The 18,585-nt window shown below is 37.9% G+C and overlaps 1 protein-coding gene across 1 annotated transcript; it reads right to left on the reverse strand.

Annotated features, from left to right (window-relative positions):
* Nucleotides 1–1,453: 1,453 nt before the first annotated feature.
* On the reverse strand, nt 1,454–18,367 carry LOC306864952 (putative cationic amino acid transporter; the record flags this gene model as incomplete). Its single annotated transcript, XM_079409268.1, has 7 exons — nt 1,454–1,782; nt 2,252–3,102; nt 4,323–4,531; nt 16,100–16,246; nt 16,358–16,575; nt 16,684–16,920; nt 18,070–18,367. 7 exons carry the CDS (start codon nt 18,365–18,367, stop codon nt 1,454–1,456), a joined length of 2,289 nt encoding a protein of 762 aa, XP_079265394.1.
* Nucleotides 18,368–18,585: the final 218 nt, after the last annotated feature.

The following is an 18,585-nucleotide window of genomic DNA, read 5'->3' on the forward strand; positions in this document are numbered from 1 at the left end:
TACTAACATCAACCATTAACTACCCATCCGGTCTCATGAGATCCTAATCAAAATAAAAGTATTCATTTGATTAATGGATTTGTTTAGTCATAGTTTTTGTCTTTTGACAAAAATATTGTTTAAATTCATATTGTCATGTCACTAATTTATTATATAAATAATGTAATATGAATATTTTAAAGTCAGCGTGAAAAGAAAATTCATGTTTTATAAATGCATCCTAATGCTCTTCTTGTAAACAATTTATCCATCTATCATATGTTTCACTTTTTTACTCATTTCATAACATGATCTTCCTTTCACTCTGATATGTATCACTATATAGAAGAAAAGATCTGTCGCTTCTGTTTCATTCTGACTTAACAGTTTTTTTTAAATTGCTTAGACATTAAAAGTGATACTTGAGGCCCACTTAGTGGAACCATTCACTCGTATACCTAAGCTTTAGGCCAAGTCTGCAAAGCTATAAGCACAATACAAGCTATAAGCACATTACATGCTTTGAACGCAGTTTGATATTGTAAAACAAACTTTTTGCAAAACTCTAGACACAGTCCTATACATTACACACATCATTTGAAACTAACAGCTCTTTTATTTAATTTGGAAAACACTGCCATTTTAATACATTTGTGTAACTGCTCTAACAAGTCAATAGTGTTATTCTACAGCTCTAGTCAGTTGAGTATTGATTCAGTTCAGTTGCGTAACTGTGTTACTAAATTCATCAGTCATACTGTATATACAGTGAATGTACAGTATGTGCGAGTGCTATGACAAACTCCTGTGAAAAAGACTCACGAAAGTAGTGTTTTACATTTTTCACATCTGTGTGTAGTTTGGTGTGTACATGGCTAATTATTTTATGTTTGTGTGTTGAGTTACTCTGCAAAATTACCATTTTTAGAAGAGTTCAAACAGTTTTCAAAGAAGTGCTTGCTTTTGCACGATGTTGTGTGTAGAGTTTTGAGAAATGGAGCCATAGTTTCAAAAACTGTGTAAGCATTTTGAAAAAACTGTAATAATGGCCCTACTTTAAAATGGCTACTAATTTTAGTAAAAGAAAATACAAATTTAGTCAAATTAAATGCATTTTATATATTTTTAATGTTATATTTATATACAGACTTTTTAGTTTTTTATTTAGACTTGATTTTATCTGTACTAATCTCATATGTTGGTAAGTTAATTAACTGGCTAATAAAGTTGTTTTATTTACATTATTTATATAGGTCCTTGCAACTATAAATGTGTCTAAATCCTTGCAGTGGTTTTACCTTTTTTAAACATATATTACCAACAGTATGTTTTAATTAAAATTCTCTATTTTATCGTCATGATGCACATTTTCCTTTTGTCTTTATTACGGTATTGCAGCATTGATCTAGGAACATATTCTATTTGCCAAAATCAAGGTCACCCAAATCCAACCTCCACTGCGACAGTAGTTTGCTCACTCAGGTGAATATTCTTCATTGACCAGCTCCTCAAAACCTTTATTGGTCCTGCCTTTGCTTCTGTAATTGTGACTGTTGGATGGTCTCTGTTCATCATGGTGCTGCTGGTAGTCTTTCTGGTACTGATAGCCACGCTCCTCAGCCGCCCAACCCTGGTACTGTCCGTCCTCTTCGTCCTCCTGAGGAGGGAGGTCTTCACTGACATTGAAGCTGTCATCCACCTCTGTGTCATACCTCTGGTAGGAGCTGGCGTGAGCCGCTTCCTCTCTAGCGCTGAGTTCCAGCGAGCTGTTCCACATCCCGTAGCTAAAGTAGATCAGCACTCCTGTAGGATGATAATATTTTATGATTTAGTAATAATAATGAGAACAAAAATAATAATTATTACTATTACTACTACTACTAAATCACAAAATATTATTTCACATTATTTAATATTTAAACAATATATTTATAATCAAAATTTAAAAACAGAAAAGAAAAAAAATATTTTACTATTGTAATATTTCATTGTATAATAGAATAGAAGAAAAAGAAGAAAAAAATTGAAATTGAGTCTTAATTTCTTCATTTTCAAACGTTAAATTATAGATCAGACCTTTTTTGTTGATAATGGGTAAATAATGAGCTGCTCACGTGTAAGAACAGTTCTGTGCTTAACACACAATGCATATGTTTATTTAATTTAATTGCAGCCTTTGCAATTTAATAATCATACTAAGTTATAATAGGTTTTATTCCGATTAATAATGTAGGTCTAATGTCTAGCATACATAAGAGAAGATCTGGCTTACCTAGTGAGCACCAAACCACAAAGCGCACCCAGGTGATGCTGGAGAGTTTGAGCATGAGGTAAATGTTCACCAGCATGGCAGCGGTGGGCACAAAGGGCACACAGGGTGCCATGTAGGGCAGCTTTTTAGGGTTCTCAGGCTGCCGGAGAATAATAATAACCAAAGTAACCATGAGGACAATTACAGTCATTATAAAAGGTAATATTGCCCAGCGAGCTCCTCCTGAGACCTGGTCGAAGCCATAGATGACAAGCGTCCAGAGAAAGAAGGTCAAGATGAAGAAAAGGAGGACACAGAAAGTAACAGTACGTCCTGTTGCAGGTGTGGGCCTATCGCCCAAGTTCGGCAGACCCATACGCATCCGTATAGTGTAATAATGAGATCCCAAAATGCGTTTCAAGAGACTATTGGAGTCGTCCACCTCAGTGCCGTTATCTCCAACGCCGTAGCCAGAACTATCCGACTGGTAGCCTCCAGAGTCCGACTTTTCAATCAGAGTTTCGTCGTCTCCTTTGGAGGGGAGGTTCTTGGCCCCACAGGGGTTGTCAGCGTTCTCTTCTCCACCAGGTGAGTTTATGTCCTTCTCACTAGCTGCCATCATTTCCTCCTTCCTCTTCCGTTCCTCCTCTTCCTCCTCGGTGAGGAAACTTGTTAAGCCGTCTCTGTCAGGCTGATATCGCAGAAGCAGCACACACACTGACACCAGTGTGTAGGCCAGCAGTGTGCCGATGGACATCATCTCAATCAGGTCCCTCAGACTCACCAGAAGAGCCAACAGAGCAGCCAGAGAGCCTGATACAGCACAGGCCACCACAGGCGTCTCTGTATGCGGACTCACAAACGACAGGAACCTGGCGTGCACACAAACAAGCCAGAGTTACTATACGTAACTAAAACTAAAACCATAAAAAAACTGTTTTGTTACTTGAAATAAAATCAACGTTCACTGAAATAAAATAATATATATATATATATAAAAAAACAACATTTAATTTCAGCTATTGCCAAGACAAAATTTCTCATCTTCCATTTTTATTTAATTAACCTTGAGGTACTTAAACTAAATAAACTAAAACGAATAAATATAAATTATATGAAATCTATTCAGACATTTGAAAACAATCACAAAAATATACAATAAAATGGCTAAAACTGTAACTGAAATATATAATTGCAATTTTTCTGATAAAAATTTTTATCTAAAATGCGATTTAATCATTTAAACACATTCATGTTTGCTTTGCTTGTTTGTAGGGCTGGCCAAAATTTTGTGATTAAAAACTATTTATACAAAAAAAAAAAAAAAAAAAAAACTAATATAACTGACAAAAACATACAACAAAATCACTAAAACTTTAACTAAAAAACATAATTGTGAGTCTTCTGATAACAAATTGTGATTCCGATTTAAAATGTGATTTTAAAAAATCCAGGATTTATGTGTTTGTAAGGCTGCATAATTTGAGCAATGATTTGTTAAAAAATAATATACACATAATTTATGTGTATATTAAAATAAATAAATAAATTACGAAAACCTACAGAAAATTACTAAAACTTACTAAAAATGTGATTTAAAACATTCTAGGTTTGCTTATTTGTGTTTTATTTTGTGACTAAAAACTATATCGGCATACAAATAAATAAAACCTACAAATTACAAATAAAAAAAACTAACAAAAAAACGAAATTTCTAAAATTTTATCTAAAAGAAAATCTCAATTTTATAGAAAGAAAGAGAGAGAGAGAGAGAGAAAGAAAAATGACCAAAACCTACAATTATTAAAACTTTAACTTAAAAAAATATATATTTTTTATTAAATATTTAATTTAAAAAATCCGGGTTTGCTCTACTTGTTTGTAGGGCTGCAAAATGTGGCCACATTTTTTTTATTAAAAAAAACTACATAGATATATTTACAGTAAAACAACAACAACCAATAACAATTTGAACCAACAAAAAAAAATATTAAAATTTCAATGGTACTAAAAATAACACTGACACAAACTTGAGGTAAAAGCTTGTAAAACATGCATAGCATAAAAAAAAGAAAAGCATATACACAAATACCTGAAGAGCAGCCCATCTCCTGCCATGGCATAGATGACTCTGGGCATAGGGAACAGAGATCCCAGCAGGCTGACAGTGAGTCCTGCGACAGCACCCACAGCTACAATATACTTCCCAGCCAGGAAGCCGTGAACGGCAAACATCTCCATAAGCGGGGCATCGCCATCAATCAGGTTAAATGGCACCAACAATGTCAAAATCACACTCACCTAAGACATATAAACAGGTTAAATGCTTATTATGTGGCAGTTTGTCAAAACAATTTAAAATACATGGCATGAAATGTCCTTTAGGACACAATCTCAGTCTTATTTCAAGGTGTGGCGATGAGTGGATGCTGGAGAATGATTCATCCAATTCCATTGCTCAATAAGAAAACTCATGATGCCTTTAATCTGTCTCAGGAGGGTAAAAGCAAATTCCTTTCAGATTAATATTTGAAAAAGGATGAGGAGAGGTCTTCAGCTCTAGGGATCAGAATAGGGCTTAAATAAATTAAAAGCCAGCTCTGAAGTGCTTGAATGATTCATTGAATTGTTTGAATGTGCAATGTAACCTGAAATACTTGCATATCTTGTACACCTATTTTTTCCTGCAGTGCCTGTCCTTTAATAATTCAATATTCAAATTTGGTAAACAATTTCATGTTAGAGTTAGGTTACAAAGTATAGAGTACATGTTTATTATATAAATGTATTTTAGGCTATCTATGAGCTAGTACATTAAAAAAAGAAGAAAAAAAACTGAACATGCTTCTTAAACATGCTTCTTAAAGGGATCGTTCACCCAAAAATGAAACTTCTGTCATTAATTACTCACCCTTGTAATGTTCCAAAAATTAAGATATTTTTAATGAAATCCGAGAGCTTTCTGACCCTGCATAGACAGCAATGCAACTGACACGTTCAAGGCCCAGAAAAGTAGTAAGGACATCATTAAAATAGTCCACGTGACATCAGTGGTTCAACCGTAATGTTATGAAGCTACAAGAATATTTTTTGTTGTTGTCTGACACGTAAGAGTAGAAATTGTTGAATAAAGTTGTTATTTTTGTTTTCTTTGCACGCAAAAAGTATATCTGAACATGTCAGTTGCATTGCCATCTGTGGAGGGTCATAAAGCTCTCGGATTTCATCAAAAATATCTTAATTTGTGTTCTGAAGATGAACGAAGGTCTTACGGGTTTGGAACAACATGAGGGTGAGTAATTAATGACAGAATTTAAATTTTTAGGTGAGCTACCCCTTTAAAAAATAAAGGCCACTATATGTTTTCATATTTTCATATAACACGGATCGTAATCGTGATATTATAAATGCAATAATCTTTTTATTGTACTAAAGCTAGAGCAAATGATTAAAATACCTTGTAAATATTTATTTTGTATTAAACTAGAACTGTAAACTAGAGCCCTGCCCACAGAGCTCATCACATGCAGACTGTGACGTATTACAACAGCTCCAAGACTCAGTACCCAAGGACGACTTTCTGGAAAACTGCCAGGGAAGCCAGGACAACATACCACAGTCACCGGAAACACAAGAGCCAGAACCCATCTCACCAGACACATTATCCCTCTCCCCAGCATCTCCACTTCTAAGCTTCTCACAGAAAATGGAGGAACTGGTGTATGTTGGGACCAAACTCTCCCATTCTTTCGCTGCAAGCCCCCAGATATCAACAAAAAAACGGTGGGCCCCCCAACCACCAAAGACTGCAGGCCCAGCTCTCCCTCCTCCTCCTGTAAGAGCTCTCCGACCGGTGCCACAACGCCAGGGCCCAAACCCTCCTCCATCTGGTGTAGGTGAACCAAAAACAACTGATAACAGCTCTCAGTGATATGTGTCGTGTCCCCGCTATATTAGCAGCAACATTCACAAATGTTTACAGAACAAGCGGGAACCCAGTGTGCCTGTAGCCTCCTCTATTTCTGTTTTATCACGTGAAAGAAAGTCTATGGCCTTCTCAAGCTGTACGGCTGACCCATCTAATCTGCGGCCTATAATGCATCAGTCTAAAATTGCTGTACAGACAAAATGTAATTCCATCAAGTTAGCATTTTTAAACATTCGCTCACTAAAAAATAAATCATTTCTGATCAATGATTTAATAACCACAAACAACCTGGATTTTATGTTTCCAAATGAAACATGGCTAGAAGACAGCTGCAGTGCAACAGTCCTCAATGAAACAGCCCCTCCTACCTTTAATTTTATCGAGCGTTAGCGTCAATTCTGGCAGGTCACGTGAGTCAAGCTTGCATCAGCTGATTCTCAGCTGATCACATCTACCTATAGGAATACGACACCTATTGCGGCATTCCTATATAAGCTCTATTCAGTTGAATCGGCAGCTTTTCCCGCTTGCTCAAGAGCAAATTAGACAGCAAATGCCATCTCTATGGGAAAGCTTCAATCAGGAATTTTCATGGGTTCATTCTCACAGAGTTCTCACCAGATTCAAGTTTGTGAACTTGAACGCGAATTCGCCGTGATTGATATACGCTGATAGACTCGCAAGTGACCTGAGCAAGCCCTGCTTCTCACAACGATATATCATTGATATAGACTCTTGCCTGCAATGCCCGCAATTCGCTGAAGTTGTGCTAATGTGACTGCATCAACAACACTTTTACAAGAGATCTGCTTTCCCTGCTGGAAGAAGCAAAGATATCACGGAGGGTTAAAGCATACGTAACAACTGAACATTTAACCCTTTATTCATCTCACTCTGAATGTCTTCACGAAGCTAAGCGAAGTTCTTTTTCATTCTCATTGCCTTATGCTATGTTGGCAATTATGCTATCAAATATTGCTCGTTGTTTAAGGCAGTTGTTCAGTAACATGTTTGTTTGCTAGACATGCTGTTGCTTTAGGCTCATTGGTGTATCTTGACACACTGGTAACATTACCCAGTTAAACTTACCACAGCCAGGCTTATTTTTAATCTGTTTAAGGCTATCTGATATGACACAGGCTTGCTGCGTAAGGCTCATCTAGTATTGGGAATTATGTTTCATTAAACTTATCCTACCATTATTTTCAAAACGCTGTATTTTAAGTTAGTGATATGCTGTTGCTTTAATTAGTGTACCTGTAACATGCTTGATACTAATGGGCAGTATGTAGATTTTGCTACCAAAGGTTATTAATGTTAACGGTTATCTGGATAAGGGCTACATCAGGGGTTCTCAAAGTCTACATTCAAAGGTCCAAATCTGAATTTTCATCAGTGTCAAAGGTCCGGAACAATTGGTTATTACAAAACGTGTTTTTAATAAACATACATAACATATAACAAATAAACACTAATTAAAAAAAAAAAAAAAAAAGGTTCCCTTTGCATTCAAAATACTTTAATAACAAGTGCAAAAGTGGCAAACAATTAATTTAAGTGTCAGCAGTAGAAGTCGACCTATAATGTTTTTTCTCTGGCCAATGCTGATATTTAGAAATCAGGGCAGCCTATGGCCGATATATGATGCTGATTTTTTGGGCCGATTTTCTCTTTTTTTTCCCCTTATATCAAAAGAGAGTTTGCGTAAATGGTTATTGCAGGGCACTAGATAGTAATAGTAGTAGCCTAATTCATAGTAATAATACATGGCTCAAAACTTAAGCACCTTCTCAAAACAGTTCTGAAGCATGCTTTTGTTTATGTTTGCTGACAGACACCAGTGTTTCCCGCAGACTAGCAAATGCAAGTTGATTCTCTGCCAGCAGGAGGCGCTGTTGGAGCGTGATATAGCTGTTTCCCCGGTAACGACTGTAATCAAATAAGCGCTACTTTATCAGCCATTACAGGAAAGACCAAATGAAATTGACATCAAAGCTTTTCTGAAGAAAACGGACGGTTCTTTTAAAAGATGCATTCATATAAAAACACCCGCGCAGCATTTTATTCAACGAAGTACAAGCCTTTTGGAAAATCTATTTGTAGCGGTCAGTTTTGATATTGTGACAAGCCGCCACAAATAAATGTATACACTGGGCACTGCTATAAGACAAATTGCCATAATATAAGTGATAGCAAAAAAAGAAAAAAAATATTAGCGGTGAAATGTCGCCCGACTACGTCAAACGTCATAAGCTCACTGGATGTCGTGATGACAACAAATGTCATGAAGGAAAAGTTTCAATATCTCGCCTGCAATTTCGGACCTTCTCCAAAAAGACAAAAAAATAAATAAAAAAAATAAGAATAAATAAACAAATGATTTACAAGTTTAACGTGAGTTTATCAAAGTAGGAAATATAATTAGTGTTCTTGAAATATGAAATAGAAGCGGGTCCGGATTGAATTCCCTCCGGGTCTTTGAGAAGCACTGGGCTACATGGTGTTGCCTAAACTTCGGCTATTGACCATATGCTGTAGCTACTGCAATAAAGGGGCATGCTGCTCTTCTCAGCTGCTTATTAAAGAAGAGCACCCCTTCGCTGCTTCTCTTCTTAAAGGGCGTGCTGCCCCAGTCTATGCTATTTCAGAAGGTATTTGCTTAAAGCTGTTAGGGTATAGGGATTTCGCTTGCTTTTAGGGCTTATCTAGTGCTCAGTATCATGTTTGTTGCTAGACCTGCTTGTTGCTTTAAACTATTGGTGTTACTGCAAGTGCTGGTACTCCGTTAAATTTGCAACAGCAAGAAGCTAATGTTTTGCTGTTGTTTAGACCATCTGATTGTTCTCGAAATATGCTTGTTGCTTATGGCTCATCTAGTATTGGGACTGCTATTTCCTTAAGTTTCTTGACTACTGCAACATGCTGTGATTTAAGCAAGCAACATGCTTGCTGCAAGCTATCGAGTGTATTGGTAAGGTTTTTGTCTTCGCTCATGTGGGTTGTCAAGATTGAGGACACGTAACACAACGAGCACATGTCAGTGGGAGACGACACACTTGTAAACTGATGAGTTGACTTGAGTTGTTATATGCTGTTTTATAGAGTTTTTAAATGGATGCTGAATCTTTTAGGCCATGTAGAACCGGCGATCTCTTGAACCATTCATGTTTGCTCATATGGCTGCAGTACGCTGTGTTTGCTGCAGATTAGGCTGCCAATTCTATTGCGTTTTCTGCATCTTTTTCAGGTATTGCATTAAAGAGGCTTGCTGCTCTTCTCAGCTGCTTATAAAGAAGAGCACCCCTTTGCTGCTACTCTCCTCCGTTAAGGGGCTGCTGCTCTTCTTAGCTGCTTATAAAGAAGAGCACCCCTTCACTGCCTTCTTCCTGCTGCCCCAGTCTCTGCTATTTTAAGAAGGCTATGCTTCTTTCAGAATGCCATCAGTTGTGGTTTGGGCGGTTCTGGCCTATCGTGTGTTGGGGGGGGGGGGTTCTGGCCTTTCGTTTGTGTTGGGGGGGTTATTATTATTATTATTATTGCTGCTCTCCCTGCTCATTCATGACAGGCTGCATGGATGGACAGGGAGTTTTGCCCAGAACAGAACCATACCGCCAAACCAAACTTTATGCTGAGTATCTATCATTTTGACGGTAGTGGTCCTGACAGAAATCAAGCGTTAGCGTCAATTCTGGCAGGTCACGTGAGTCAAGCTTGCATCAGCTGATTCTCAGCTGATCACATCTACCTATAGGAATACGACACCTATTGCGGCATTCCTATATAAGCTCTATTCAGTTGAATCGGCAGCTTTTCCCGCTTGCTCAAGAGCAAATTACCCTCCTCCATCCCCAACTCCTCCTTTCGCGCAGTCAGGACTTTGCTTTCTGATTTTACTTGCTGAATCAGACTTCTTGAATAATGTTACACTTAAATATCATTGAGTACATCAATGATATCTGCTTTGTTCTGTTCTGTTAACCCTTGGGGGGTTATTATTATTATTATTGCTGCTCTCCCTGCTCATTCATGACAGGCTGCATGGATGGACAGGGAGTTTTGCCCAGAACAGAACCATACCGCCAAACCAAACTTTATGCTGAGTATCTATCATTTTGACGGTAGTGGTCCTGACAGAAATAAGTATCTGCAGGACTGTTAGGAGAGGTGGAGCTGTAGCTGCTCTGTTTAAAGATGTGTATCAACACAAGCAAGTGTCATTTGGTCAGTATTTGTCTTTTGAGTACCTAAGTATTGTGCTGAAAGGAGCTCCACGCACTCTGTTTATCATTATTTACAGGCCTCCAAAATATTCTCCAGCCTTTGTTGAAGAGCTCACTGAAGTATTATCAATGATTTCCTCAGAGTTTGACTGTTTTGCTATTGCAGGGGATTTTAATATTCACATATAGATAATGCAGGAATCAAAACTACAAAATAAATTATAACTGTTTTAAACACTTTTGACCTGAGTCAGCACTTTAAACACTTTTGACCTGACACACAATCGTGGACACACTCTATATTTACTCATCAGTAGAGGTCTAAACATTTCATCCATTGGATGTAGCACTATCTGATCACTTCTGTATTTTCTTTGATATATTGATCTCAGTCACCACTGAATCGAGATCTGTCTCTGTCAGAAAGAGATGCATTAACGAGAACACGTGCGCTATTTATGAAGGCAATATCTCTAACACCAAGCATTTCTGCAGACTCTGTTGATCTTCTCCTGGATTCATTTAACTCGAAAGTTAAGAATGTTATTCATGATATTGCTCCAATAAAGGTCAGCAAGAAGACTGGCAGACAAAAATCATTCTGGAGAAAATCAACAGCAGTTCAGAGTATGAAAAGACAATGCAGAAAAGCAGAGCAGATGTGGCGGAAGACGAAACTCGAAATTCACTATAGCATCTATAAAGACAGCCTTCATGTTTTCAATGTGGAACTAGCCACAGCTAGACAGACCTTCTTCTCAAACCTTATAAACAGTAACTTAAACAACACTCACACTCTTTTTGCGACTGTTGAGAGACTGACAAACCCCCCAAGTCAGATTCCCAGTGAAATGCTCTCCTACAGCAAATGCAATGAGTTTGCTTCCTTCTTTTCTGAGAAGATCAATAATATCAGAAAGGAGATTGGCACATCCTCAAGTTATGCAGAGGTCACACAGATTCGACCGCAATTTCAAAGAAGTGACTATGTCTGTCTTTAAAGCAATTGATAGCAAAATTTTGGAAGAAATAGTACAGCACCTTAAATCATCAACCTGCTATCTTGACTCACTTCCCACATCTTTTTTCAAAACTGATCTCTTAGAAGTGGTGAATGTCTCACTTCTTTCTGGGACTTTTCCAAACTCCCTTAAAACTGCAGTTGTTAAGCCCCTCTGAAAAAGCTTCTTGATAATCTTGATAACACCATGTTGAGCAACTATAGACCAATATCAAATCTTCCTTTCATAGGTAAGATTATTGAAAAGGTAGTTTTTAATCAGCTGAACAACTACTTAAACTCAAATGGATACCTGGACCATTTTCAATTGGGTTTCCGAGTGCATCACAGCACAGAGACAGCACTCATTAAAAATAATAAATGATATTCGCTTAAATTCTGATTCAGGAAAAATCTCAGTGCTGGTACTACTAGATCTTAGTGCTGCGTTTGACATTGTCAATCATAACATACTTCTAGAGAGACTGGAAAACTGGGTCGGGCTTTAGCCTGTTTATGCTCCCACTAAGTCAGATAATGAGGAAGAACCAAATTGCCTATCATAGCTATGCTGATGATACCCAGATTTACCTAGCCTTATCTCCAAATGACTATAGCCCAATTGACTCCCTCTGCCAATGCATTGATGAAATTAACAGTTGGATGTGCCAAAACTTTCTTCAGTTAAACAAGGAGAAAACTGAAATCATTGCATCTGGAAACAAAGATGAAGTTCTCAAGGTGAATGCATACCTTGATTCTAGGGGTCAAACAACTAATGACTTGATTTCTCAAGTCAGAAATCTTGGGGTGATTCTGAAGACAGACCTTAGTTTCAGTAGTCATGTCAAAGCAGTAACTAAATCAGCATACTATAATCTCAAAAACATTGCAAGAATTAGATGTTTTGTTTCCAGTCAAGACTTGGAGAAACTTGTTCATGCCTTTATCACCAGCAGGGTGGATTACTGTAATGGTCTCCTCACCGGCCTTCCCAAGAAGACCATTAGACAACTGCAGCTCATCCAGAATGCTGCTGCCAGGATTCTGACTAGAACCAAAAAATCTGAGCATATCACACCAGTCCTCAGGTCCTTACACTGGCTTCCAGTTACATTTAGGATTAATTTGAAAGTACTTTTATTCGTTTATAAGTCACTCAATGGCCTAGGACCTAAATACATTGCAGATATGCTCACTGTATATAAACCTAACAGACCACTCAGATCATTAGGATCAAGTCAGTTAGAAAAACAAGGGGAGTCCGCTTTTAGCTAATATGTTGCCCACAGTTGGAACCAGCTTCCAGAAGAGATCAGATGTGCTAAAACATTAGCCAAATTTAAATCCAGACTCAAAACTCATCTATTTAGCTGTGCATTTGTTGAATGAGCACTGTGCTATGTCCGAACCGACTGCACTGTATTTTATGTAATCATTTTCTATTCTTAACTGTTTTAAATTCATTTTAAATCAATTTCTATATCATTTTAAAATTCCTTGTTTTAATTATTACTTTTTTAATTCCCTGTTTTAATTGCTGTGATTATTATTTTTAATGACTATTTCACTTTCTTTTATGCAAAGCACTTTGAATTACCACTGTGTATGAAATGTGCTATATAAATAAACTTGCCTTGCCTTGCCTTGCCTTACAGTATCTTACTTTCTACCAACTATTAGAGTTATTACCTGAAGATTTATTTAGTTTGCACTTCAGCTGTGAGTTGATGAAATTATATATATAAAAAAAAATATGAATAATTGTTACAGAGAATACTGCCTGACAACCCCCAGTGAACAAGATAAATGCGAAAATACTCCACAGACAAATGCGCAAATTATTCAAATTATGTCTACACTAAACAAAATTAGAAACACAACACTTTTGTTTTTGCCCCCATTTTTCATGAGCTGAACTCAAAGATCAAAGGCTTTTTCTATGTACACAAAAGGCCTATTTCTCTCAAATATTGTTCACAAATCTGTCTAAATCTGTGTTAGTGAGCACTTCTCCTTTGCTGAGATAATCCATCCACCTCACAGGTGTGGCATATCAAGATGCTGATTAGACAGCATGATTATTGCACAGGTGTGCCTTAGGCTGGCCACAATAAAAGGCCACTCTAAAAAATGTGCAGTTTTATCACACATGTAAGGTCCACACATTTGGCCCAAAGAAGGTATCCAATGGTGGCTGAAGGTTTCCTGTGTGCTTGGTCTTTTCAATGCACAAAGTTCTTTAATTTAAATTAAACTCTAATCTGACTCCATTTTATTATTTAATCTGACTCCATTTTATTATGACCTCGTATTTAGGTTGAAATGCAAATTGGTTGTTTGTCTATTTGTAATTAGAATTCTTCTGATAATTAATTATTCTAGTTAAATCTTGACTTTATATTTACTCGTTCATTCGGGTGTTCATGTCACTAACAGGGATACAACGTAATCTACTAGAGTCAATAATTACAGAGTAAAACAGAATAAGGTCAAATGTAACAATTTATTATCAGTCAGGTAAATACTGTATGTGTTATGCCAATTACATAGCTAATTCAGAGAGATCAAATCATATCAATACAAAACATCGAATTCTCAAAGATAAATCTAAGAGTAAAAGATGCATACCTGACTTTATAGAAATACATAGTGTGAGTATTGAGACACACCACACTACGGGCTTCTGGCTACAGAATCGCCCGATCCTTTTGCAACATTTACTTAAGTACTTCAGACCAAGACCAACACCCCCTGAGATGGAAACAGGAGCTAACAATTGGAATTTGCATTGATCGAGTTAACACCTTTTGGGACAAACGATAATTTTGCAGGAAAACCACTGCGAACTGACCCGCCCTCTACAGTATGCAAAATATCTCTAAACTCTTAGGATCTGTATTACTTTTTAGTTTACTTCTTATAAGAATGAGACCATTGTACCAGTCGCCCTAAGACAATTCAAATTATACCAAACATGACTGTAAATATCACTTGCATTAATGTAGAACATTACATTCTACTATTGACCATTCTGAGTGAGTTGAGTTAAGGGAAGGATGGGTGAGGGGAGGGAAGGGGATGAAAAGGAACTGATGCATATGTGAGAGAGGCGTTTTCCCGCATTTTCTCTCAGTGGGATGTGGAGACAGATGTCAGTATGTTAATACACTGTGTGTGTGTTGTCTTTCTCAGGAGTTCAAAGTGTCTGAAGTTCTGTAATTCTTACACACAGCACAATGCCACAGATGTCGCAAGTTTTGAGGGAGCATGCAATTGGCATGCTGACTGCAGGAATGTCCACCAGAGCTGTTGCCCATGAATTGAATGTTCATTTCTCCACCATAAGCCGACTCCAAAGACGTTTTAGAGAATTTGGCAGTACATCCAACCAGCCTCACAACGGCAGACCACATGTAACCACACCAGCCCAGGACCTCCACATCCAGCATCTTCACCTCCAAGATCGTCTGAGACCAGCCACCCGGACAGCTGCTGCAACAATCGGTTTGCATAACCAAAGAATTTCTGCACAAACTGTCAAAAACCGTCTCAGGGAAGCTCATCTACATGCTCGTTGTCCTCATTGGGGTTTTGACCTGAGTGCAGTTCATCGTCGTAACCGACTTGAGTAGGCAAATGCTCACATTCGATGGCGTCTGGCACTTTGGAGAGGTGTTCTCTTCTTGGATGAATCCTGGTTTTCACTGTACAGGGCAGATGGCAGACAGCGTGTATTGCGTCGTGTGGGTGAGCGATTTGCTGATGTCAACGTTGTGGATCAAGTGGCCCATGGTGGCGGTGGGGTTATGGTATGGGCAGGCGTATGTTATGGACAACGAACACAGGTGAATTTTATTGATGGCATTTTGAATGCACAGAGATACTGTGACAAGATCCTGAGGCCAATTGTTGTGCCATTCATCCACGACCATCACCTCATGTTGCAGCATGATAATGCACGGCCCCATGTTGCAAGGATCTGTACAAAATTCCTGGAAGCTGAAAACATCCCAGTTCTTGCATGGCCAGCATACTCACCGGACATGTCACCCATTGAGCATGTTTGGGATGCTCTGGATCGGCATATACGACAGCGTGTTCCAGTTCCTGCCAATATCCAGCAACTTCGCACAGCCATTGAAGAGGAGTGGACAACCTGATCAACTCTATGCGAAGGAGATGTGTTGCACTGCGTGGGGAAAATGGTGGTCACACCAGATACTGACTGGTTTTCGGACCCCCCCCCCCAATACAGTAAAACTGCACATTTTAGAGTGGCCTTTATTGTGGCCAGCCTAAGGCACACCTGTGCAATAATCATGCTGTCTAATCAGCATCTTGATATGCCACACCTGTGAGGTGGATGGATTATCTTGGCAAAGGAGAAGTGCTCACTAACACAGATTTAGACAGATTTGTGAACAATATTTGAGAGAAATAGGCATTTTGTGTACATAGAAAAAGCCTTTGATCTTTGAGTTCAGCTCATGAAAAATGGGGGCAAAAACAAAAGTGTTGCGTTTATAATTTTGTTCAGTGTATTTACTTTGAAAACTAGGGATTAATTTCATGATTGATCTCACGTCTTAACTCCTTAGAAAGCAGAACCATAACAGAAATAATATCATACTTGTTCAAAATGATTATGTAATTGAACATAATTATCTAATATCCCTCTCAGTTCAGTATTCAGGTATGAGAGGAGTGACTGTACTCACAGAAACGTACGCTGTGAGACAGGTGATGAGAGAGGCTGTTATGGCATATGGAATGGAAGTGTCGGGGCTCTTGGCCTCTTCTCCTGTGGTGGCGATAATATCAAAGCCAATGAAGGCGTAGAAACAGGTTGCAGCTCCTTGCATGACCTACAGAGCACATTATTAATGAATTAATAGAATGCTAATTTTCTAAACACCACATTCAATAAGGACAAACAGAATAATGCATTTACATTCGCATACAGTCAACATTCTTACCCCTGACCAGCCATAGGGCAGAAACCTCCCATCCTCCCAGTTGGCTCCAGAAAGGAAAAACAGTCCGGCAAGCACCATAAAGACCCACACAACCAAGTTAACAACATTGAGAACATTATTGAAGCTCACAGAGTTTTTCACCCCTAAACCCACAATCACCGTCACCACCATGGCGATCAGCAGAGCCAGCAGGTCTGGATAAGATTCCTCTCCCTTACCTGGAATCAGAAAGACAAATGAACTGTGTGAGGAACATGAAGGATGGATAAAGATCACGTCAACCACACAAGTGATTTGTTTAGTATCTGATTACTAAAGAGACTCACCCAGGCCATTCAGTGTTCCAAGATGGTTGATCATGTAGCGGCTGATGGTGTGATTGGCTAAAGAGTCGAACATGCTGCTCAGTGCACTGGCCCCCGCTGCTGTGCCAATCAAATACTCCAAAATGAGATTCCAGCCAATGAAAAAGGCCACAAATTCTCCCACTGTGACATAACTGTATGTGTAGGCGGAGCCTGTTGTCTTAGGCACTCTGACCCCAAACTCAGCATAGCAGACGCCTGTGTGAAAATCACTGAGATTAGCTGTTCGACAAGTTCATAATGCAAAAACCCACTTAAAGCGAACGTCTGGAATTTTATGGACGTGGCCGTTTATGGACGTTAATTTAGGTCTCAGCTTATCGTTTCTATTTGTTTTTATGTTTAAAGTTTTACTGGCAATGTAAAATTATTTATAATTATAACTTAATGTATAATTTCTAATTATTATTATTAATAATATAACTTATGTATATATTATTATATATATTTTTAAATTTGCATTGGCAATGTAAAAGTATTTATATTTATAATTTATGTAGAAATTATTATTATTATTATTATCAATAATAATAAAAATATATAATATGCGTATTAATTTTTATATTTCAATATAATCTTATGTTTTCATTTTCTGTTTATTAGGCAAAAAGTAATTAATAATAAGTAGTTTTTTGGTTATGTAAAATTATTCATATTTATAATTCATGCAGAACGTTATTATTAATAATAATAATTACATCTTTATTAATGTTTAAAATGTTCTTATTTTCTGTTTATTAGGAAAATAATTGTGTTAATATGGTGTATTTATATTATTTATTTATTTTTTAAATGTATTAAAAAATATATAATTTTTTAGCAACAAGGTGAAAACTTGATTGGCCTGTGTTTAAAATTCAGTAATAAATTCACAATTTTATTATTTCCATTTTCTATTTTGTATTTCGGTTCATTCAGATTGATAGTCTGGTTCTTGGACTGACAGGTCTCAGTCTTGTGGTTTTTGGTATAGAACTGGGTCAAGTCTTGGTCTGGTTCACTTACTCGGGTTTATAATATTTTCTCAAATCACAACTGCTAATGGTAAGCTAAGAGACCCCATAAGGCATATATTATTGCTGTGGTTTTGTGAACTTTAGGCTAAAATTTGAAGAATTTGATCTAAATAAAGCACAGAAAACACAGCACAGCTGGATATGATTACAGACAGGAAGGGTTATCCTATAGCCTTCAGGACGCATGAACAAAAAAAATATAAAACATGCAGTTGTCAAACTGACTGGACAGATGAGAGGCCTATTTATGTTAGCGCACCAGCATTGATTTTTGATCTCATTAATTCAAATGCAAACTGTTCATAAACTAACAAATGTCATAGAGTCTCACCTGACAGAATGGATGCCACAGCTGCAATGATGAAGGACAAGATCACTCCAGGTCCTGCCATTTCCTTAGCCACAAGCCCGGCGACCACATACATGCCAGTGCCCACGCAGCTGCCCACACCAAGTGACACCAGATCCACCGTAGTGAGCACACGGGCAAGCCTGGTGCCGTGCAGGTTATCTGAGATCTCCTGCATGGAGTCCACAGGTTTAGTGCGCAGGATTCGTGAGTGGAGTCCATACCAGGACGACTCCCACTCAATTCTCCTGGGGTCCAGTTTAGCAAAGACAGCACTCATCCTCCAGCACAGGAAGACTCGGATAAAAGAAGGGTGAGGTTTGTCCTCAGTGTCTCGTTCCAGGTGTTTCCTCTAAACTTGTCTTGTATGAGTGTCTCCTGCTTTATTCTTTGCTCCCTCCTCTCTCTCTCTCTCTCTCTCTCTCTCTCTCTCACACACACACACACACACGCCGTCTCAGAGAGGATCCATGAGCTGATCAATCATCATAGTGCTCT

Source organism: Barbus barbus, assembly GCF_936440315.1.
Source record: "Barbus barbus genome assembly, chromosome: 46".
Lineage (NCBI taxonomy): Eukaryota > Metazoa > Chordata > Actinopteri > Cypriniformes > Cyprinidae > Barbus > Barbus barbus.